This window comes from Anomaloglossus baeobatrachus, chromosome 1 (genome assembly GCF_048569485.1).
Source record: "Anomaloglossus baeobatrachus isolate aAnoBae1 chromosome 1, aAnoBae1.hap1, whole genome shotgun sequence".
NCBI lineage: Eukaryota > Metazoa > Chordata > Amphibia > Anura > Aromobatidae > Anomaloglossus > Anomaloglossus baeobatrachus.
In genome coordinates this window covers 677,076,360-677,099,737 of record NC_134353.1, presented here as the reverse complement: position 1 = coordinate 677,099,737, position 23,378 = coordinate 677,076,360, and the positions used below count along the sequence as shown (strand labels likewise).

Here is a 23,378-nt window from a genome sequence, read left to right as displayed (position 1 = left end):
GGTAGGAGATGTTCCTTGCTCCTGCGACTTCTCACACAGCGATGTGTGCTGCCGCAGGAACGAGGAACAACATCGGACCGTCGCTGCTGCCAAATTATGGAAATGCCGGACCCTACACCGATGATACGATAACGACGCTTTTGCACTCGTTAATCGTATCAAAAAGGATTTACACACTACGATATCGACTGCGACGCTGGATGTGCGTCACTTTCGATTTGACCCCACCGACATCGCACCTGCGATGTCGTAGTGTGCAAAGCCCGCCTAAGACACACAGCACGGGCAATAAAAGATCGCATTCCACTTGGACCAATATTAGCCTGTGTGTCAGCACACATGAGCAATTATTTTCTCAGCCGTAATCGGACTGAGAAAACAATCGCAGCATGCTGCAACTGTAATGCGATCCTGTTTTCTCTCGCACCCATTCAAGTCTATGGGGCGAGAGAAACATTGCACTGCACTCGCGGTACACCGGTGTACTGCGAGTGCAGGGCGAGAATGCCAATAGCCGGCTATGGAGGAGAGAGGGAGATAAATCTCCGGCCCGCCCCTCCGCAGCACAGGCCCTCCTCTCCTCAGAGCCGGCCTGCCCCCCGCAGCTGTGGTCTGCTCGCACGATCGGACCTCAGGCGCAGGGACACTCGCATGACACTCGGACCTGCTGTACTGCCAGCGTGAGCCGAGTGTCATGCGAGGGGATCGCAGTAATCCCAGTGTGGCCCAGCCTTATGAAAAGGGGAGCTAGGGATATTGCAGGTAGTATGAGCTTTGCTCGAACAGCCATGGGCTGCAGACATGGTTGCAGGAATGGGGTCCTATACATATATCTATTTGTTTTCAGGGGCTTGGTCCAGTGACCACTGGAATAGTCCATGGCTGCTGGACCAGAGCCCAGTGAACCTCTTACTACCTGTAACACCCCCGGTGCCCCCTCTGATCACTAACCTCTACCAAGTCATGTTTGCATTGGGCAGCAACCTAATGACCTTGCGGTGGCCTATTAATCAGAAGTGGCACCAGTGATGTCACAGGTAGTAGCAAAATAAGAAAAGAAAGGTAGGCGCTCAAACAGCTGGCAATCATGTAGACCTGGGGAGGTAAGAACAACTGGGGGGGATGGGTCAAAAAATGGGTTACATTTTTACTTAAAAAAAAAGTGTAAGTTAAAGAGAACCTTACACTAGATTTGGCGAATATAAACTGTGGCCACCACCACTGAACTTTTATATACTGAACTTTTATATACAGCATTCTGGAATATAAGAATCCAGACCACTCTGTATAACATAGAAAACGCCTTTATTATACTCGCCTAGTAGGGCGGTCCAGTCCGATGGGTGTTGTTGCTCTCCAGTCCGGCACCTCCGCTCTGCTGCGATCTCCGTCCTCCTTCTATGCAGTCCAGGCCTCCATTGCTTTCCTTGCCAGGTGCACTTTGATCTGCTCTGCTGAGGGCAGATCAAAGTACTATAGTGTGCAGGTGCATGGAAAAGTCAAAGACTACAATACTTTGATCTTCCCTGGGCGGTGCAGATCAAAGTGCGCCTGCGCAGGACCTCAATGCCGGCCAGTGTGGATAACGTAGGATGTGTCATGCACATGGGCCTCAGAAGATGGAGGACGGAGGTCGCCGCAGAAAGGAGGCGCTGGATCAGAGAGCAGTGATACCCATCGGACCAGACCGCCCCCCCAAGTGAGTATTATAAAAGTGTTTTTTACGTTCTATAGAGCGGCCTGGGCTCTTATACACAGTATTCTGTCATGCTGTATATAAGGCCCGTTTCACACGTCAGTGAAAAACAGTGACGTTTTTCACTGGCGTGTAAAACACGCACATATCCCTGCGTGTGCCGTGATTCACAGCACACGTGGGTTGTCTAAGTGCAATCCGGGCTCCGTTCTCCGTGGCCCGTGATTGCACTTAGAAAACAACTCACCTGTGACCGCTCTTGCTGTCCATGGTGCTGATCACTCCCGCGGTGCAGCATCCGGCCTTCGGTGACCCCCGCAGCAGCTGCTTCCGGGTCGGCTGTGTCGCGCATAATGAATATGCGCGACAATAATGAGCCGGCTCAGAAGCAGCAGGCTGCACGGGCTGCAGAGGACATCGCTGGACGCCGGGTGAGTAAAAATGATTTTTATTTTAAAAGTACGTTTTTTTCTGCCACGTGTTTCACGGACCACACCACTGCGTGGTCCGTGGAACATCAGTGATGCCAGAAAAAAATGGACATGTCTCCATGCAGCAATCACGCACACGCGGGTACGCCGCACAGAGACACGTGCAGTGAAAAATCACTGACGTGTGAGCAGAATCATTCATTATAATGGGTCTGCGTATGTCAGTGATTCTGGTACATTTAAAAAAAAGCACAAACGTCCCAGAATCACTGACGTGTGAAAGGGGCCTAAGAGCTCATTGGTGGTGGCTGCAACTCATAAGGGGAAAAACCTGGTAAACCTTTAACACTAGAACTACTGGACTCGTGACACCTATATAGAAATACATGGTGCAAAGTAGTCAAAATGACTACCTCAGTAGTTCTAGTGTTAAAGGATATGCTGGGAGCTTTTCCAGACATATTTATTTAGCTAAGTGCAAAAAACAGCATTTTGACCTAAATACGTGTTATACACTAACAAAAGCGTAGCAGGAAGGAAGAAAAGTATCTCCTACCGTAGTTGTAAGGAGGTTACCCTCAGACCATTATTTAGAAGCATTCTGCCTATAAAATGTCAAAGGATGTTTAATTTTTATTTGAAAAATTAAATTATTTTTTTCAATTTTTATTTACCGGTGTATGCAGGATGAATTATTTTTTCCTCTATGATGGAGCAAAGGTGAAGGGAGAAGGTGACCCCACTAGGGATGGAATTAATTACTTCTATCCACCGCAGGTATCTATCTGTATAGATAATAACATATGATTAAAGCTAATGTGTCATCAGAAAATGGGCAACTCCTTCTCAAGCCGTATATTTCCCCTTTTTAAAATAATAAAACTTGCACTCACGCCCAGTGAGTATATATGAAGCTCGGGCAAAAATGAAGAGACCACTGCAAAATTTTCAGTTTTTTTGATTTTTCTCTTTATAGGTATATTTTTGAGTAAAATGTAAATTGTTCTTTTATTCCATAAACTACTGACAGCATGTTTCTGCCTAAATTTTGTATTTATTTTCTGAAAATGAGAAATGATCAAAATAACAAAAAAAATACATTGCTTTCAGACCTCAAATAATGCAAAGGAAACAAGTTCATAATCATTTAGAAACAACGATACTAATGTATTACCTCAGGAAGAGTTCAGAAATCAATATTTTGTGGAATAACCATGACTTTTAATCACAGCTTTCATGCATCTTGGCATGCTTTCCACCAGTCTTTCACACTGCTTTTGGGTGACCTTATGCCACCCCTGGCGCAAAAATGTAAGCAGTTCTTCTTTGATGGCTTGTGACTATCCATCTTCCTCTTGATTACATTCCAGAGGTTTTCAATGAAGTTCAGGTCTGGAGATTGGGCTGGCCATGACAGGGTTTTGATGTGATGGTCCTTCATCCACACATTGATTGACCTAGCTGTGTGGCATGGTGCATTGTCTTGCTGGAAAAAAACAGTCCTCAGTTGGAAAACGTTGCCTGAGCAGAAGGAAGCAACTGTTTTTCCAGGATAACCATGTATGTTGCTTGATTCATACGACTGGTCACTATGGATGAGACCTAGATTTATTTGTATGACCCTGAAACCAAGGAGCAGTCAAAAGAGTGAAGGCACAGTGGTTCCCCTCGTCCAAAAAGTTTAAGGTGCAAAAATCAGCCACTAAGGTTATAGCATCTGTCCTCTGGGATAAGGAGGGTGTACTGCTAGTGGACTACCTTCAAAAGCAGGGCTGTGGAGTTGGTAAACCAAACCTTCGACTCAGACTCCTCAATTTCTCTTGCACCGACTCCGACATATATTTCTTATAGTTAGGTGAAAAATTTATTGTAGTACATGAACATGTGTATGTGAACATCAGACAGTTAATAATTTTTATGATACAATAATCAAGATATTTGGATAGAACATAAAATATATTTATTGGATACAACTTTAGAACACAAAAAACTGTAATAAATTCTAAATATGTAATACACTATGTAATATACAGCAGATTACATATATATCTTTTGTGTGTGTGTGTGTGTATATATGTATATATGTGTGTGTGTGTGTAATATATATATATATATATATATATATATATATATATATATATATATATATATATAACATATTTACAATTTATTAGTTTTTTTGTTTTCTAAAGTTGTATTCCAATAAATAAAATTTATATTCTATCTAAATATCTTGATTATTTTATCATAAAAATTATTAAATGTCTGATGTTCACATTGCACTACAATGAATTTTTCACTTAAATATAAGCATTATACTAAATGTTATTATTTAGTAAAATATTCCGCACATTCTGCATTGCACTACTGTCCCCAATTTATTATATATTTTAGGAGTCGGAGTCGGTGCATTTTTACTGACTCCGACTCCGTCTACACCAAAATGAGCTCCGACTCCACGACTCCGACTCCACAGCCCTGTTCAAAAGCGTTCCACCATTAATGCAAGGTATTACATTGAACTTTTGCACCAATTGAAGGCAGCTCTGAAGGCTAAACGTGGCGGCAAGCTGTCCAAAGGAATCTCCTTCCTGCAAGACAACGTCTCCGCTCACACTGTACAAGCGACCACAGAAAAACTGGCAGAGCTGGGCTTCCAGCTGGTTGACCACCCACCTTATTCACCAGATCTAGTGCCCTTCGACTATCATCTGTTTAAAGACCTGAAGAAACACCTCAAGGGTACCAAATTTCACACCATTTCTGATGCCATGGCTGTTACGGACAACCAAAATCCTTCTTGTTGCTAGGCTTACAGAACTTGGAATATTGATGTAAGAAGTGTGTTGACATCAGTGGAGAGTATGTGGAATAAATGTAAAGTTTGATCATCCTGTATCGTTTCTTTCGGGGTAAAGCCAAAGACTTATCAGCAGCCCCTTGTATATTTAGATAGATCCGGCATTTCTGAATAGGGCAACACCAAATATGTGTAGTTTTATTGATAAAGAAGAAGATCTGTGTAATTTTATTGTAATTGTTTTATTTTCAATGGGGCATCTTGTTTAGATTTTCCAGTCACTATTAAGGCACAGGCTTTGTGGTGATTGCCTCCTGTGCTTTCCAGCTTGTAAAACCTGAGTTTATTATGTATCAATAATGCCGCTTTTCCATAGATAGAAGAGCTTTTTCCTCCCAGCATGGCTCCACTGTAGTGACATTTCAATATCTTCTTCTTTAGCAAGTTAACAAAGACTAAACAGTAAAGATGAAGCCTTTCATTCCCACAGGAAGCCTTGTGACATTCTGTAAGCTTCTGGGAAAACTGATCATTCATGGCCATGACAATATTTCTATGTGGGTGGAATTCAGCGTGATAATTCATTTGCATGCACTACTTGCCTGGATTTATAGTTCATTGCTATGGCACTAATTAGAACTAGGCTAGATCAGTATAACTGGGTGTTTTTGGTGTAGAATTTGGGATTAGAACCCCTGTCTTGAGTAATGAGATGAGCAGCTTTTTTATACTTTAAAAGTAGGATCATCTACATTAAACATTCAACCCCGCACCTCTGACGATATGACTGGATCGAGTACAGTCATTACAGTCTTCCTTTATTTGTAGCGGTGAAGCAGCCCAAGAGGTTTTTAAGGTGCGCCTGCAAAGCTGAGTCGGGGGGTCTGGGAGTCGGGGGGTCTGGGAGTCGGGGGGGTCTGGGAGTCGGGGGGTCTGGATCTAATTTCCGTCCTGAGACATAGACAATGATTGTCTTGTCCACATTTGGAGACTCAGACCTGTCCTCATCATGTGCCAGTGACCCTGGTGCTCAGCTATCAGAGGTTTTCACAAATGTCAGGCATAGTCCAGAGTAAAAAAAAAAGGAGATAGTTGAACACTGCAATGCTAAGATATGTGATACAATGAATATGAGAATATAAACAAGCATTACTGCTATGAAAAAACATGTAAAAATTTAGATACTTAGCACACAAAATTGCCTAGATTTTATGTGAGCCCAACAGCCAGCGGCCAAGCGACCTCATTTTTGTTGGGTCGCTATCAAATAAAGGCCTTTTGTTTAGGTTAAAAAAAACTACAATTTTTGGATGGACAGGAACCTGCAAATGGAAAATTAAACCCAAACGGAGGCATTAGTTTGATAGGGACTAATTTTGTGTGCTAAGTACCGTATTTTTCGGATTATAAGACGCACTTTTCCTCCCAAAAATTTGAGAGGAAAATGAGGGGTGTGTCTTAAAATCCGAATATAGCTTTACCTGGGGGTCCTGTCTGTGCGGCGATCGGGCGGCTGGGTGCCTGTGGCTGCATGCAAGCGGCCGGGTACCTGTGCTTGCGTGCGGGTGACAGCCAGGTACCTGTGGCTGCGTGCGAGTGGCAGTTGGGTGCTTGTGCTGGCTGCAGTCGGGTGCCCGTGCCTGCGTGCGTGCATGCGGCAGCCAGGTGCCTGTGTGTGGGTGGCAGCCGGGTGCCTGTCGGTGGCGGCTGCCTCTCTGTGCGGGTGGGCGGGCGGCTGTGCAGCAGGTTTCCCAGTGTGTCCGCGGTCCCAGTTTCAAATGATGGCGCCGGGAGCGGGCGCGTGCGCAGATGGAGCTCTTGGATGAGAGCTCCATCTGCGCATCCGCCACTCCAGGTGCCATCATTTGAACCGGGACCGCGGACACTGGGACACTCACCGCAGCGGCCTGCTGCACTACTCACCTGCTGCCGCCACCACGTACCCGCGCCGCACCTGCCACCACGTACCCGCGCCGCGCCTGCCACCACGGGCGCCGCCGCCACTGAACCGCCGCGCCTGCAAGCACAACCTCTGCCTCCTGTGACCCCGCTTCACTACTACTGCTGCCCCTCTCTGGTAAGACAACACCGGAGTATTATATGGACCCCATTTTTATTTTTTTATGTCTAAATTTGGGGTGCGTCTTATAATCGGGTGCGTCTTAGAAAGCGAAAAATACGGTACCTTAATCTTGTTATCCTGTTCACTCTAGCAATTCCTTCTTTCTGAGTGTGGTTACTTTTTACCCTTGCCTACAGTCATGGCCAAAAGTTTTGAGAATGCTACAAATATTAATTTTTACAAAGTCTACTGCTTAAGTTTTTCTAATGGCAATTTGCATATACTCCAGAATGTCATAAAGAGTGATCAGCTTAACAGAAAAATTACTTGCAAAGTCAATATTGGCTAAAAAAATGAACTTTAACCCCCAAAACACATTTCAACATCATTGCATTCCTACCTTAAAAGGAGCAGCTAACATTGTTTTAGTGATTGTTCCATTAACACAGGTATGGGTGTTGATGAGGATAGGGCTGGCGATCAATCAGTCATGATTAAGTAAGAATGACACCACTGGACACTTTAAAAGGAGGCTGGTGCTTGGTATCATGGTTTCTCTTCAGTTAACCATGGTTATCTCTAAAGAAACACGTGCAGCCATCATTGCTCTGCACAAAAATGACCTAACAGGGAAGAGTATCGCAGTTACAAAGATTGCACCTCAGTCAACAATCTATCGCATCATCAAGAACTTCAAGGAGAGAGCTTCCATTGTTGCCAAAAAGGCTCCAGGGCGCCCAAGAAGGACCAGCAAACGCCAGGACCGTATCTTAAAACTGTTTCAGCTGCGGGATCGGACTACCAGCAGTGCCGAGCTAGCTCAGCAATGGCAGCAGGCTGGTGTGAGTGCTTCTGAACGCACTGTGAGGCGGAGACTGCTTGAGCAAGGCCTGGTTTCAAGGAGGGCAGCAAAGAAGCCACTTCTCTCCAGAAAAAACATCAGGGACCGACTGATATTCTGCAAAAGGTACAGGGAGTGGACTGCTGAGGACTGGGGTAAAGTCATTTTCTCAGATGAATCCCCTTTTCGCTTGTTTGGAACATCTGGAAAACAGCTTATTAGGAGAAGAGGTGAGCGCTACCACCAGTCTTGTCTCATGCCAACTGTTAAGCATCCTGAAACGATTCATGTGTGGGGTTGCTTCTCAGCCAAGGGAATCGGCTCACTTACAGTCTTGCCTAAAAACACAGCCATGAATAAAGAGTGGTACCAGAATGTCCTCCAAGAGCAACTTCTAGCAACTGTCCAAGAGCAGTTTGGCGCCCAACAATGCCTTTTCCAGCATGATGGAGCACCTTGCCATAAAGCAAAGGTGATCACTAAATGGCTCATGGAACAAAACATAGAGATTTTGGGTCCATGGCCTGGAAACTCCCCAGATCTTAATCCCATTGAGAACTTGTGGGCAATCATCAAGAGACGGGTGGACAAACAAAAACCAACAATTTCTGGCAAAATGCAAGCATTGCTTATGCAAGAATGGACAGCTATCAGTCAGGATTTGATTCAGAAGTTGATTGAGAGCATGCCAGGGAGAATTTCAGAGGTCCTGAAGAAGAAGGGTCATCACTCCAAATATTGACTTGCTGCATTGACTCATTCTTACTGTCAATATAACCTTTTGGTACTTTATAATATGATTGCAATTATATTTCTGTATGTGATGTAAACATCAGACAAACACAATTAAAAACCAGAGGGCAACAGATCATGTGAAAATATAATTTTGGTGTCATTCTCAAAACTTTTGGCCATGACTGTATAGAGGAGGAGCTTCACTGGTGCTCAAGTGCAGCACAGAATTCTCAGCTAAGACAAAGCCTAGATCCTCAGGCTACATACATTCACACTCAGCGTTTTTGCGGATCCGTTTTTTGCAGTGAAATGCAGTGACTCTGGGCATCCCAGCAAAGTCAATGGGTTTCAAGATAGGACATTCAGACACATCGGCTCAAAAACGGATCCTCACAAAGAAAGAGCAGTCAGTTTGTGTGGTGTTTTTCTAATCTGCTTTTGCTATTGAATGCATTTATCTATGAGCTCCAAAACCTTTCAGGTGATGCGATTTTTTTTAAAAAGCTGATCTGCTTTTGCAGCTGAAAAAGGTATCCTCAAAAAACGCAACAATAACGCTGTGTGTGAATGTAGCCTTACATCAGGAATAGAACAGCCATTTATAGGACATTTCCTAACTTTCCCAAATTCCTATGAAAAAATATTCAGCACGTTCTTCATTGAACCACTGTCTCCAATTTATTATATGTTTTAGGAGTTGGAGTCGGTCCATTTTACACTGACATAACCAAAATGAACACCGACTCCCTGACTCCGACTCCACAGCCCTGGTGCACACACAAATCTTTTCAGCCACTGACACTAGTGGATCTCTTAAACCATATCAGAGACTGACAAATTTGAAAGCTACACAACTATTCGTTATACAATAAGTTGTAGTTCCACAAAACTGAAAAGACATAAACGTATGCACTGATGTGATGTTCTTGTGTGCTTTTCAGACCGCTATTGACCAGCAGGAGTTACTATGTGGACAGGTAGCAGGGGTTGTTCGCTGCCTCACTGAGATTTCCAGCTCTCCGCCCAATCTTATCCGGTTGCGAAAACAAAAATTTGCGATTCAGGTGCATGGTGAATATTTGTGGGTGAGTATTACTGAAAGGAAACTGTCAGTAGGATTTCCTCCTAATATTAGAAGAGCTTTACCAGCCTCTTAATCTCCTCTATAAAGGAAACCTGTTCCCATATTTGTCCTCTATAAGATGCGGTCACCACCAGTAAGCCATTATATATGGCATTCTAGAATACTGTATATAAGAGCCCAGGCCATGCTGTATATTGTAAAAAAGACCTTTTATTATACTCACCTAGGGGGCGGTTGGGTTTGATAGGCGTCACTGCTCTTGGTCCGGCGTTTCCTATCTTCCTTCTATCGTCGTCCCCTTTCCCAGCTCCGTGTGGATGATGAGTCTTACATCGTCCACACAGAGGTTTCCATTGCGCTCCTGTGCATGCGCATTTCATTCTACCCTGCTGTGGGCAGTGCAAAGAACTGTAATGTGCAGGCACGGGGAGATTTCAAAGACTGCCCGCACATGCGCACTACAATATTTTGATCTGCCCTAAGCAGAGAAGTGCATAGGAGCGCAATGGAGACCTCTGTGTGGATGACGTACGACGCGTCATCCACATGGAGCAGGGAAGGAAGAGAGGAGGAGCTGGACCAAGACCAGCCATGTTTATCGGACCTGAGGTGAGTATAATAAAATATGTTTGTTTTTTTTTTTACTTTCTACGGAGCGGCTTGGACTCTTGTATACAGTGGTGGTGGCCGCAGCTTATACGGGCCAAATCTGGTGACAGGTTCCGTTTTAATGATGGCTATATAAGCCATATCAGTTTCTAAAATGAATTAATTGTTTCAAATACAGTTTCCAACATTCTCCATCTAATGTGTGTTCTGTTGTGAATAAAATACGGCTATTGGAGATTTTTGAATCATTACATTCTTGTTTTCTTTTCATTTTACACCATGTCCCAACTTTTTTGGCACTGCGGTTGTATTATTCTTTGCTTTTCTCGTAATGTTGGGCGTTTCTCAGTGTCAATCTCATGTGTGATTACTGATGGTTAAATATAGATCGTAGTAGTCTGATTTATTCGTCTGTATAAACTGTTACAAAGCAAAAGGTTGGTACAATTGCCACTTACATAATTTTTGTTAAAATGTTACAATTAAGCCTATTTGATTGGATGAATGATTTGTGCAGCTGTTTCCCATAATTTGCTCCAGATCTTTCATTCCACCTTCCAAAATTGGCATTTCATCCTTAGGTGATTGATCGGAGGACTTACAACTTGTTTTTATTCATGTCTGCACTCCTTTATTTCAGGCGCTCGGATGCTCCGTAGATGTGTCTGATGTCACATGCAAGTGTTTCTTGGAGGACCTGATAGGGCTCTTCCGGTTTTATAATGGACCATTATGGCATGCTTATCGGGTAATTATTAACATAAGGTCTGTTTATGTATGGTAATCTATGATATAATTATACTTATTTACTACTTACCGAATAGCTGTTGTACAGTTGTACAGTGGTACCTTGCTTAACAAGAACAATCCGTTCTGGGACTGTGCTTGTTAATCAAGGTACTCGTTCAGCAGAGCAAGATTTCCCATAGGAAATCATTGCAATGCTGACGATCCGTTCCACAACTTCTAAAATGTCCCATCCTGGTCCCCTATTCTATCATTCCACACATGCACAAATATGCACAACCACACACAAACACACATGCACGCATGCGCACACACACATATTATATGCTCACCTTATCTTCCGTTCCATCGCCGGTCTGCTGGGACTTGCTGTTCTCTGGTACGGGGCCGGGCTGTGTAACGCGTTACCATAACGACGAGGCAGGAAGTTCCTGGCCAGAGCGCTGACGTCAAAGGCAGAGCCGCTTGCCTCTGATTGGCCAGCGCTCTGCCTTTCATTAGCGGTGACAGGAAGTTCCTCCCTCGTCGCTATGGATGCAGATACACAGCGTGGACTGGATTGCAGTGGCGAACTACAGCACCCAGGAGGCCGGCAATGAAATGAAAGGTAAACATATTATGTTATATTATATGCTCACCTTACCTTCTGTTCCATCGCAGGCCTCCTGGGTCTTGTAGTTCGCCGCGAGGACGTCGCAATGTACCCGGGAACTACAAGAACCATGAGGCCGGCGGTGGAACGGAAGGTAAGGTGAGTATAATACTGTATGTGCGTGCGTGTGTGTGTTTGTCCGTGCATGTGTGTGTTTGTGTGGACTGCAAGTGCGGGTCAGAGTGTGGTGGATGGACGAAACCGGAAGTGTATGTGGTGAGAATTTCGCTCGTCCAGCAAAGCTTTCTTGTAAAGCGGGTTACAAATTTCAGAAAGCTTTGCTTGTTAAGCGAAATTCTCGTTAAGAGGGTTACTCGTTATGCGAGGTACCACTGTAATTGTTTTCTCTGCTCAACAGAGTAACATTTAGTCCAAGTGGAATGCGATTTTATTTATTTATTTATTTTTTAAATCACATTTCACTCATTCCGTTTTACTTGCCAAGTGTCCTTAGCCTAACACTAAGAAGGAAAAGCCGTAGAGTTCCGGAAATCGCAGGGTGGATAGATATGTTAATGATATGTATACAATTACAAAATGGAAACAAAATTTTCATGATATATTTAGTATTGAGTATGAGCTCCATGTATAGACATACATACACTGACACCTTGTCATTTTCTCAATGAGGCTATGCTCTCCCATGCTGAATGGGCATGCAAATCATCAAGAGCCGCAGCTGGCAGCTCCCTTTGCAGTTGCTGGGAAAGAAGCAAAACAAACAGGCACTTAAATATATTCAATCCATTTTGTTGCTTTATTCATCTGTTGAACTGCTGTTGAAAGCTCGGGATGAAGGTAAAACTATCAAGAGGGGAACAAAGCATCAAAATGGATTGAATATATTTGAGTGCCGGGTTCTTTTTTCCTGGATTGCTTTTTTCGTGCACCGAAGTTCGAGGATGGAGTGCCGATCTTACTCTTTCCAATTGCTCACCAATGACGGCCCAGGTATGCTCGGTGGAAGATAAGTCCGGAGATGCTGCCGGTCATGGTAGGACACTTGAGCCACGCGGGCTGCTCACAGTAGTAGGAGCAACATTTGGCCTTTTGATGTGGTGTTGAAAAACACCTCTGGGTACACTTTGGAGCAATGGCCGTGCCACCTATTCCACCACCTAATCAATGTAATGCCGAACTGTTAGTGTACCCTGAATCAAGACTAGAGGAGTCCGGTTACCCCACATTATGCCATCTTCACGACGTTACATTCTTTGTGTTGAAATTTCTATGTCGTGGAGTGTGTATAGAGAAAGGAGGATAATTTTCAACTTGATAATACATATATGGAATATACACCTTTTTTCATTTGCTGGTTTCGTCTCAGGTTCGTCCTCAGGTGGAGCTGAGCGAGGAATGGAATCTTTACCTAGAACATGTCCAGAACACCTCCGACCTGCACAGGATCTTCAACTCCCTCAGCCATGTGGATAAAACTAAAGTATGGCCCCACCTAGAGATCAGTATCCTATATGGTGTGATTTCTGTCATGTTATGTATAATGTGCAATATCCATCAAATCATTTAGCATTTTAACTAGAGGCCATGGCTTTAATATTGCCATTCACAGCTAAAAGTTGTCAGAAACCAATGAGCTTGTCAAGATCAGCCATCCATTTATTGTGTATGGAGGCTTTCCAACTGGTTCTCAACAGATGTCAAGACAAATCGACTGACTTGGAAGTATTCAGCCAATCCTACAGTTCTACAGACAGATAAGCCACTGCCAGAGCCACGTGCACAATAGCTCACTAGGCCAGCAGCTGTTTCTTTTCTCCCCAATATATAGGCTGAGCATGCCTTGGTTTAGCACTCCTGGGTTTTCAATAAGCGAGCCATGGCCAGAAACCTCCTGTGAGAGGGGTATCTCCTGAAGAGCAAAAAAAATCAGTTGTCTGAAGTAAAATCGAACATTAGGGATCTTTGTCTCCCCCGAAATCATGAATCGGGGAAACGGTTGAGAGGCTTCAACAAACATTCGACTGTTGGCTGATCCATCCGATATCAGATGGTTTAGCTAAATTTAGTCTAAGGTGCATGAGGTCTTCACTTTGCTTTTCCCATAGAGGACATATAACTCTGTCACATGACTTATTCCTTAAGACAATACTAAAGACCAGGGGGCGCTCACTGCGGGTGAAAGATAGACGATTCCAGCAGATAAATAGGAAAGGGTTCTTTACAGTTAGAGCAGTCAGACTGTGGAATGCCCTACCACAAGAGGTAGTAATGGCAGATACTATAACAGCTTTTAATAAAGGTTTGGATGATTTCCTCACTACACACAACATTGTCGGTTACAAATGACTTAATGACAAAATCTATAATTGGTGGAGGAAGGTTGACCTAGATGGACCTAGGTCTTTTTTTCAACCTATGTAAAAACATCTTACAATTGATGGCATACTTAATCTGTAACAGTAAACAGTGCATGTATGTCATTGTCTGTGGCATATTTGCATTATTAATCTAGAACTGAATAGAATTACAGAATCACTCTAAAGCCTATTATTTTTTGCAGGTTGATCCACTCCTATTGCTGAAAGCCGCTCTCATTTTGCAGACGTGTCAGCGCTTTCCCCATATACTGGCTGGATGCATTATGTATAAAAATCGGTATGACAAGTAATTAATGTGATTTTCAGATTATTATTTATTATTATAATTAACGTTGAATAAGCTTCTGCATTAGATTTCCATATTTTTTTTCATTACATTGTCCTACCCAGGAAATGACCAATGTATGAATTAATAAGAGGGACCCACCAGATCTGTTATCGATCCTGTGAGCACACAAGCTTCTGCCATTAAGGGATCTCCTCTTTATGGAGTTCTCGGAAAGCTTGTTTTTTGTTTGTTTTTTCGTTTAACCCCTTAACAAATACTCACTGTCTTGTGACAGTAGGTGGTGCAGGTCCATACTTTAAAGGAACATCTTTTGATATTGCATTAATAATACACTTGTTCGGCTGAGCACCCTTAGGCTGCTTTCACACTACGTTTTTTTAACATGCGTCATGAACGGTTTTTTGCTGTAAAAGCGAATCCTGCTTTTACAGCATAAAAGCGCATGCAAACGCATGTTATTTTGCAGGATCCTGTCACTTTAAGTTTATGGGCGGGCATTGGAGTCATGTGATCGGGAGTCAGTGGAACTGAACGTGATAGACTGGGAGCCGGCATCTGACAGCTGCGGAGGCTCGTAAAAAAGGTAAACATCGGGTAACTTGCTTGGATACCCGATGTTTACCTTGGTTACGAGCATCCGCAGCTGCTAGGAGCCGGACTGCCTGCTCCCTGCACACGTAACCAACGTAAACATCGGGTAACTAAGAGAAGCGCTATGCTTGGTTACCCGATATTTACCTTGGTTATGAGTGTCCGCAGCTCTCAGGCGGGGGAGAGGGAGGGGGAGGGAGGCATGGGGAGAGAGAGAGGGGGGGAAGAGACAGAGAGAGAGGAGATGAGAGACAGAGAGGGAGGGGGAGAGAGGGACTGATCACCTGAGGCTGGTTTCTGTTTATGCTCAGTAGAGCAAGCAGGATCCTATCAGCATGCCAGCGTTCACATGCGTTTGCATGCAGTATAGTCAGGATCCAGCAATTTGCAGTATTTGGACCAGCTCAAAAACGCTACAAGTAGCGTTTTTGAAAAATGTTAAAAAAACTGCAACTCGCTGGATCCTCACTATAACGTACGCAAACGCAGGTGAGCGGATGTTGACGTGAGTCCATTGCAAATGCATTGAAATTAAAACGCATTTGCACTGGATCCGTTTTTGCGTTAAAAAAACGTTCAGGACGCATGTTAAAAAAACGTAGTGTGAAAGCAGCCTTATATCTATACTCTCTATGCTTAGTAGTACTTAAAGGGATCCTGTTACTTGATTCAGGCTGCCTAAAACGCAGACAGCATGAATCAGATCCTGGCTGAAAGATATCTTTCTCTGAAATATTGTGGTGTTTTAGAGAAGATCTAGTTTGAAGAGCTGTCTGGGGACCATAGGTAAATATGAGACTAGTCCAGCGCCACCCCTGGCTGGCTCCTTCCCACACTGATCTAGTTGACAGATCTCTCCCATATGTGTACATAACTGGAGACCTGTCAGTCACCTCTAGCAACACCGGGATATGCGTCCCAAGTATGGGGCATGACTAGTCTCATCTCTGCCTATGGATCTTGGCCGAAGCTTTAAACAATACTTTATTCTGAAGTGCTGGAGCATTTCCGAGAATAATGTACCTTGCTGCAAATGTGTAGCTGGCTCTGATTCATTCTGCCTGCGGTTTGGGCAATATGACTCAAGGGACAAGTTGCCTTTTAAAGCATTGCTGGATATAACCCAGCGCAGTACTCTGCTTTCTTCAGCAGTCCCATAGACATAGCTCCATTTAAGATGGCGCTCTGCTGAACCTGCTTATGAGGTTTCAGAGCCCCATATGAAGCATTCCTGCAGTCAGACCCTCAGCGATCAGTAAGGTAACCCCTATCCTCTGCATAAAAGATTACTCATTATCTTGTATGTAACCTTTTATTTTGCACCATTCACAATGCTTACATGAGCATTGCCATTTTCATTTGTGTATGATGAGGGGTGATCCCTGCTAGGACTATGTTTTAGGAAGGCTTTCAATGACTTCGATATCTCTTCCCTCTTCATCTACTCGATGTTATAATTGCAATAATGTAATGAAGTCCCATCACTGTACCCTTACTGTAAGACGTTTGTCTCCTGCATCGTAGAATAGTGAGTTCACAGCTGCCTCCTTCGCTGACGTCCAGGGTTCTCTTTCAGAGCCTTTTGCAAAAAGTGAGTATGGCAAATAAACCTCTGAATATAAATTCTTCGCTTCAATCTTGTTATGGTTGTGGAATTTCTACCTGCTGTTGCCATATGTGCCCAGCAGGACACCAGCTCCTGTGACTTACACTGAGGATGATCTTCTGCAGTCTCACAAATATTCAACCCCTTCATGACAGGCGTCTGTAGCACTTATTGGAGCACCTTTAGCTGCTATGATCTGCTGTGAATGTGAAGCATAGCCATACACCAGCTTCTGGCAGCATTGTTGAGGATTGTTAGTCTTTCCTCATTGGCAATAGCGTCCAGTTCTCTTATATTCTTGGGTTTGCATGTGGCAACTGCCTTCTTCATATCCAACAAATGATATTCTATGGATATCAATTAGGTCAGCTGACTGTGCTAGCTATTCCAAACTCTTACAAGAGTTTTTCTGAAACCAGTCCTTGGTAGACTTTAACATATGTTTATGTTTGGGATCATTGTTCTGTTGTAGGATTTTTTGACACTTGAATTAATCCATCTTGCCCTCCACACACAGCAGTGTCCATGCCAGAGGAAGCAAATCAGCCCAAGATCATTACCAAGCCACCACCATACTTCTCTGTAGGCAGGGTGTTCTTTTCAGCTTAAGCTTCGATCTTGATCCTCCAAATCTTGATGCATTGTCCTGAAAAGTTCCAGTTTTGTTTCATCCCTACACTGAGCAGTATGCCAAAATTTTTTGTGACATAGTTATATTGTTTTGAGAATATTTGATCTGAAATTTCTTGCACAATTGCGTTAGTGCAGGTGTATATGTGTTGGAGTGCAGAACGAGACCTTCAGCACTTAGTATGTGCCTTAGGGGCACTTTGCAAACTACGACATCGCAAGCCGATGCTGCGATGCCGAGCGCGATAGTCCCCGCCCCCGTCGCAACTGCGATATCCTTGTGATAGCTGCCAAAGCGAACATTATCGCTATGGCAGCTTCACATGGACTCACCTGTCCTGCGACCGTCGCTCTGGAAGGCGACCCGCCTCCTTATTAAGGGGGCGGGTCGTGCGGCGTCACTGCGACGTCACACGGCAGGCGGCCAATAGGAGCGGAGGGGCGGAGATGAGCGGGATGTTTACATCCCACCCACCTCCTTCCTTCCGCATATCCTACGGAAGCCGCGGTGACGCCGGTAGGAGATGTTCCTCGCTCCTGCGACTTCACACACAGCGGTGTGTGCTGCCGCAGGAGCGAGGAACAACATCGGACCGTTGCGTCAGCGTAATTATGGATTTCGCCGACGCTGCACCGATGATACGATTACAACGCTTTTGCGCTCGTTAATCGTATCATCGAGCCTTTACACACTACGATGTCGCATGCGATGCCGGAAGTACATCATTTTCAATTTGACCCCACCGACATCGCACCTGCGATGTCGTAGTGTGCAAAGCCCGCCTTAGGGTATGGTTCCACTTGCTTATAACTGCCGATGTGAGAGTATCGGAAGTGATATGCTAATGACCCTCTGCTGCAAGTGTCAGCCGAGGGTCATGCGTCTGTGATGCAATCTTGCGATCGGATCACAGCTGCAGAGAAGGAGGGGAGCACTTTCTCCCCATCTCCTCCTCGGCCTGTCTCTGCGATCGAATGGCATGCGAGTGCAGTGTGATGTTTCACGCGCTCCCATAGACTTGTATGGGGGTGCGTGAGCCGAGAATCTCTGCCAAACACAGCATGCTGCGATTCTTTCCGCATGCTGCTATGGCATGAGAAATCAATCGCAGATGGACACTGCCCCATAGTTTTGCACTGGTGCGAGTGCAATCCTGATGTTTTATCGGATTACACTCGTCCATGCAAGACGCATGTGGAACCGTACCCTTTCTATGAAAACTGGAACTTTGGTGCTTGCAACCACCAAATCTTGCAAAAATGTGATACCACACAATGGAGTTTATGATAGCTTTATTAAAGATTTCATCAAAAAATACCAACAACACAACATAGTGTGTGTGAAGACATACAAAAACAGATAATAGGCTAAAAAGAAGTAACCTCACAAAGTGGGGATCCGGATATTAGTAATACAACCTGCACAACTGGTAATGGGATGATAGATTAGAAATATATCATGACAGTCATTATATCAAAAGTCATACCCATAAGGTGCAAGACACTCATATAGCTCCCCCAGGGGTCTGATTCCACTGGTACAAGTAAGACAATATAACCCCGCTATCGGTGGACACTTTAAAATAAAGAGCCACCATTGCCAGCGGAGAATTAGAGTTTAATACATACCCGGTGGTTAACAGATGAATGGGGAATATCCAGGATCACAGGCCCGACGCGCGTTTCGGCTGCCTTTCTCAACGGCCGCCACACATTGAGAAAGGCAACTTGTACCAGTGGAATTACTATTTATCTCCTATCTCCCTTGTGAGCAGCGCCCTTTATACCGTGGCTTTTTTTCTTCTTCTTTGAATACCTTATCTCTCCTTTGGGAGTCCACGGGGTGCCGCAGCTCCAGCCTTAAGCTGGGTTCACACTTAACGACAGCGACAACGACGTCGCTGTTACGTCACAATTTTCGGTGACGTAACAGCGACCTTGTAAGTCGCTGTTATGATCGCTGCTTAGCTGTCAAACACAGCAGAAGCAGCGATCATAAGGTCGCTGTGCTACATGTTCAGAGAGCAGGGAGCCGCGCTTAGCGCTGGCTCCTTGCTCTCCTGCAGCACACATCGGGTTAATTAACCCGATGTGTGCTGCAGCTACATGTCACAGTTCAGAGAGCAGGGAGCCGCGCTTAGCGCTGGCTCCTTGCTCTCCTGCAGCACACATCGGGTTAATTAACCCGATGTGTGCTGCAGCTACATGTCACAGTTCAGAGAGCAGGGAGCCGCGCTTAGCGCTGGCTCCTTGCTCTCCTGCAGCACACATCGGGTTAATTAACCCGATGTGTGCTGCAGCTACATGTCACAGTTCAGAGAGCAGGGAGCCGCGCGCACTGCTTAGCGCTGGCTCCTTGCTCTCCTTGCTACAGTATACATCGGGTTAATTACCCGATGCATACTGCAGCCACATGTCACAGTGCAGGAGCCGGCACTGGCAGCAAGGGCGGCGGAGGCTGGTAACCAGCGTAAACATCGGGTAACCAGGGAAAGGTCTTCCCTTGATTACCCGATGTTTACGCTGGTTACAGCTTACCGCAGCTGCCAGTGCCGGCTCCTGCTCGCTTCATTTCGTCGCTCTCTCGCTGTCACACACAGCGATGTGTGTGTCACAGCGGGAGAGTGACGACCAAAAAATGAAGCTGGACATTCAGCAACGACCGGCGACCTCATAGCAGGGGCCAGGTCGTTGCTGGATGTCACACACAGCGACAGCGACGGGACGTCGCTGCAACGTCACAGAAAATGGTGACGTAGCAGCGACGTCGTTGTCGTTGTCGCTGTGTGTGACACCAGCTTTAGGAGATCTAATTACATTGACTTAAACATCAGATTAGCCTGGCTCTGTGGGAACGGAATTCCTCTTATCTGATCCAGGAGTAAGAGGCTGACCCAAACAGGAGGATTGCAGGAGCTCTGAGCACCAGCAGCAGTGAAATCTAAGGCTGCTGTGTGATCATCCTCAGCAGGATCTGTGTCGGCCAGCCAAGGGGTAACCTGGATCTCTCTGTCAGTGCTAACAGACAGTGTTGTACCTGTAGTACAACACTCATAGGTGAGTGGAATTGTTTCATTATTCACCACATAAAGTTTACTCTTACACACAGGAGCGCCCTCTTCTCTCTTTTTTTCTTTCATTACTAGTACTAAGCAGGCGAGCATGGTAGTGCTCGCTCATCGCTAGTACTGAGCATGGTATTGCTCGTTCATCACTAGTACCGAGCATCCGAGTATGGCAGTGCTTGCTCATCACTAGTACCGAGCATGGTAGTGCTCGCTCATTACTAGTACCGAGCATCCGAGCATGGCAGAGCTCGCTCATCACTAGTACCGAGCATGGTAGTGCTCGCTCATTACTAGTACCAAGCATCCGAGCATGGTAGTGCTCGCTCATCACTAGTACCGAGCACCCGAGCATGGTAGTGCTTGCTCATCACTAGTACCAAGCATGGTAGTGCTTGCTCATCACTAGTACCGAGCATCCAAGCATGGTAGTGCTTTATCATCACTATGCAGTATAAATGCTGAGGCTTGAACTAAAATTTAGCATGTTTGAGTGTCATGAAAGCTCTTACATTGCATCTGTAACCATGTGTCATTTTTACTTCTAAGGGTAGGGGATTGGATGTGTCAATTATTATAAAGGACATACTATTCTTTGTGTAGCTTCGGAAAGCATCCGATGACTTCAGGTTAGCTGGATTATTGGGAACTATAGATATCTGGGATAAGTGATGTGTTGCACCGCACCCATAGGACAGCTACTAGGCATACATAATGATAAAAAAATTAATATAAGCATAAAAGACAATAACAATGTTACTTTCTTCTCACTTTTCGTGCTTTCTAATATAAAACCCTCGTCAGGGCCGGCGTCAACACGCGACATACCCGGGCAAATGCCCGGGCCCTGGAGAGCCGGGGGGGGCCCACTCGGCCTCGTCAGTTCTGGTGCCCCTTGGCCGGGGCCCACTCGCCTTAGTTCTGCTGGCCCCGGGCCGAGTTACGGGGACCGCAGTCCTTGGCAGGAATCTGCAGCGCCGTCCCTTTAAGGCGTGCAGACTTCCTGGTTTGAACTTCATCTGTGGACGGAGCTACCACCCGGCGTCCTGCTCAGTCCCACAAATGAAGGAGTTGCAGTGCCAGCCAGCGACCCCCAGGACAGCACTTCTCTCCGGCGCTGTGTGGGCCCCCTCTCCACCATGACCTGAGCGGTATGTGCCCTCCCCCGCCCCCCGATTTATGTTCCCTGGTGAGCTGTATGGGCTTCCCCCCCCCCTAGGTGTATGCCCTGCCCCCCCCCGTGCCGTATGTGCTGGCCCCCGGAGCTGTGTGTGTGGGCCCCCCAGAGCCACGTGTGTTTGTATGTATGCAGCAGAGCATTGTGTGTCTGTATGCAGCAGAGCTATGTGTGTCTGTATGCAGCAGAGCTATTTGTGTCTATATGTAGCAGAGCTGTGTATGTATGTAGCAGAGCTGTGTGTATGTATGTAGCAGAGCTATTTGTGTATGTATGTAGCAGAGCTATGTATGTATGTAGCAGAGCTGTGTGTGTATGTAGCAGAGCTATGTGTGTCTGTATGTAGCAGAGCTATGTGTGTATGTAGCAGAGCTGTGTGTCTGTATGTAGCAGAGCTGTGTCTGTATGTAGCAGAGCTATGTGTGTCTGTATGTAGCAGAGCTATGTGTGTCTGTATGTAGCAGAGCTATGTGTGTCTGTATGTAGCAGAGCTATGTGTGTCTGTATGTAGCAGAGCTATGTGTGTCTGTATGTAGCAGAGCTATGTGTGTCTGTATGTAGCAGAGCTTTGGGTGTATGTATGTAGCAGAGCTATGTGTGTATGTAGCAGAGCTATGTGTGTGTGTGTGTGTGTGTATGTATGTATGTATCCAGCAGAGTTGTGTTGTGTGTGTCTGTATGCATGCATGATGTATATCTATGTTTGTCAGTGTATATGACTGTATAGATGTGTCAGTTCTATATGTATTTTTGTGAGTTTGTCTTTAAATATGTATATGTATGTGTACGTATGTGTGTGTGTCTGCGTGTGGATGGGACCCACTGGGACTCTTCCGCCCGGGGCCCATAAAAACCTGGAGCCGGCCCTGACCCTCGTAATGTGACCCCACTTGTACGTACATTACAGTGGTATTAGGTTTGATGCCAGGGGTGTCGGGTTTAGCTCAGATATTCAGATTTTAAGCATTGAAGGGGCCTACTAATCAGAGGAGCATCAGAGACCACCACCTGATACTGGCTTCCAGCCTTTCTTTATGACATGTTAGAGATCCATTTGGATAATATAATGTAACGCAGGGTTAACCCATCCAGTGCCTTCAGTGATAAGAATGTAAATCGCATACAGTCCATTTATAATGAACACATTGGTTCCTCATTACGAAGATTTCATCTTTTGGATTAGATGGCGGCCTTAGAAAAGTTCATGTAGTGGAGTTAATGGTTTGATCTAAACATTTATCCTCAGATCTTTTCAAGCCTTTGAAGGATTACTATTGCAGCTAATGGGATTACTGTGCCTGTATTTACGTGACCTGTAGTCATTTCCACACACGTGATGATCAGATTATGGTAGCGGGGATGAGCGCCTCCTCCGCCACCTTCTGAAAGCCATTGTTCTGTCCGCACACCAATGATTAGTGGGACTGTGGTGTGATCTTAAGGTACCGTCACACTAAGCGACGCTCCAGCGATCCCACTAGCAACCTGACCTGGCAGGGATCGCTGGAGCGTCGCTACACGGGTTGCTGGTGAGCTGTCACACAGGCAGATCTCACCAGCAACCAGTGACCAGTTCCCAGCCAGTAGCGACACGTGGAAGCATGCTGCGCTTGGTAACTAAGGTAAATATCGGGTAACCAACCCGATATTTACCTTGTTTCCCAGCGCACACCGCTTAGCGCTGGCTCCCTGCACTCCTAGCCAGAGTACACATCGGAATAATTACCCGATGTGTAGTCTGGCCATGTGTGCAGGCAGCAGGGAGCCGGCACTGACAGCGTGAGAGCGGCGGACGCTGGTAACGAAGGTAAATATCGGGTAACCAAGGAAAGGGCTTCTTGGTTACCCGATATTTACATTGGTTACCCGCGTCCGCAGAAGCCGGCTCCCTGCTCCCTGCACATTCAGTTGTTGCTCTCTCGCTGTCACACACAGCGATGTGTGCTTCACAGCGGGAGAGCAACAACTAAAAAATGGCCCAGGACATTCAGCAACAACCAACGACCTCACAGCAGGGGCCAGGT

The 23,378-nt window shown here is 45.4% G+C and overlaps 1 protein-coding gene across 2 annotated transcripts in view; it reads left to right on the top strand.

Moving 5' to 3' along the window:
- HPS4 (HPS4 biogenesis of lysosomal organelles complex 3 subunit 2) overlaps nucleotides 1-23,378 on the top strand; it is a 63,863-nt gene that overhangs the window by 4,050 nt on the left and 36,435 nt on the right. For both annotated transcript variants that reach the window (XM_075320064.1, XM_075320065.1), the window contains exons 3-8: nucleotides 2,814-2,904; nucleotides 9,507-9,650; nucleotides 10,899-11,006; nucleotides 12,985-13,098; nucleotides 14,179-14,273; nucleotides 16,401-16,467. In XM_075320064.1, coding sequence (XP_075176179.1) covers nucleotides 2,814-2,904; nucleotides 9,507-9,650; nucleotides 10,899-11,006; nucleotides 12,985-13,098; nucleotides 14,179-14,273; nucleotides 16,401-16,467 — 619 coding nt within the window. The remainder of the gene's footprint in view (nucleotides 1-2,813; nucleotides 2,905-9,506; nucleotides 9,651-10,898; nucleotides 11,007-12,984; nucleotides 13,099-14,178; nucleotides 14,274-16,400; nucleotides 16,468-23,378) is intronic.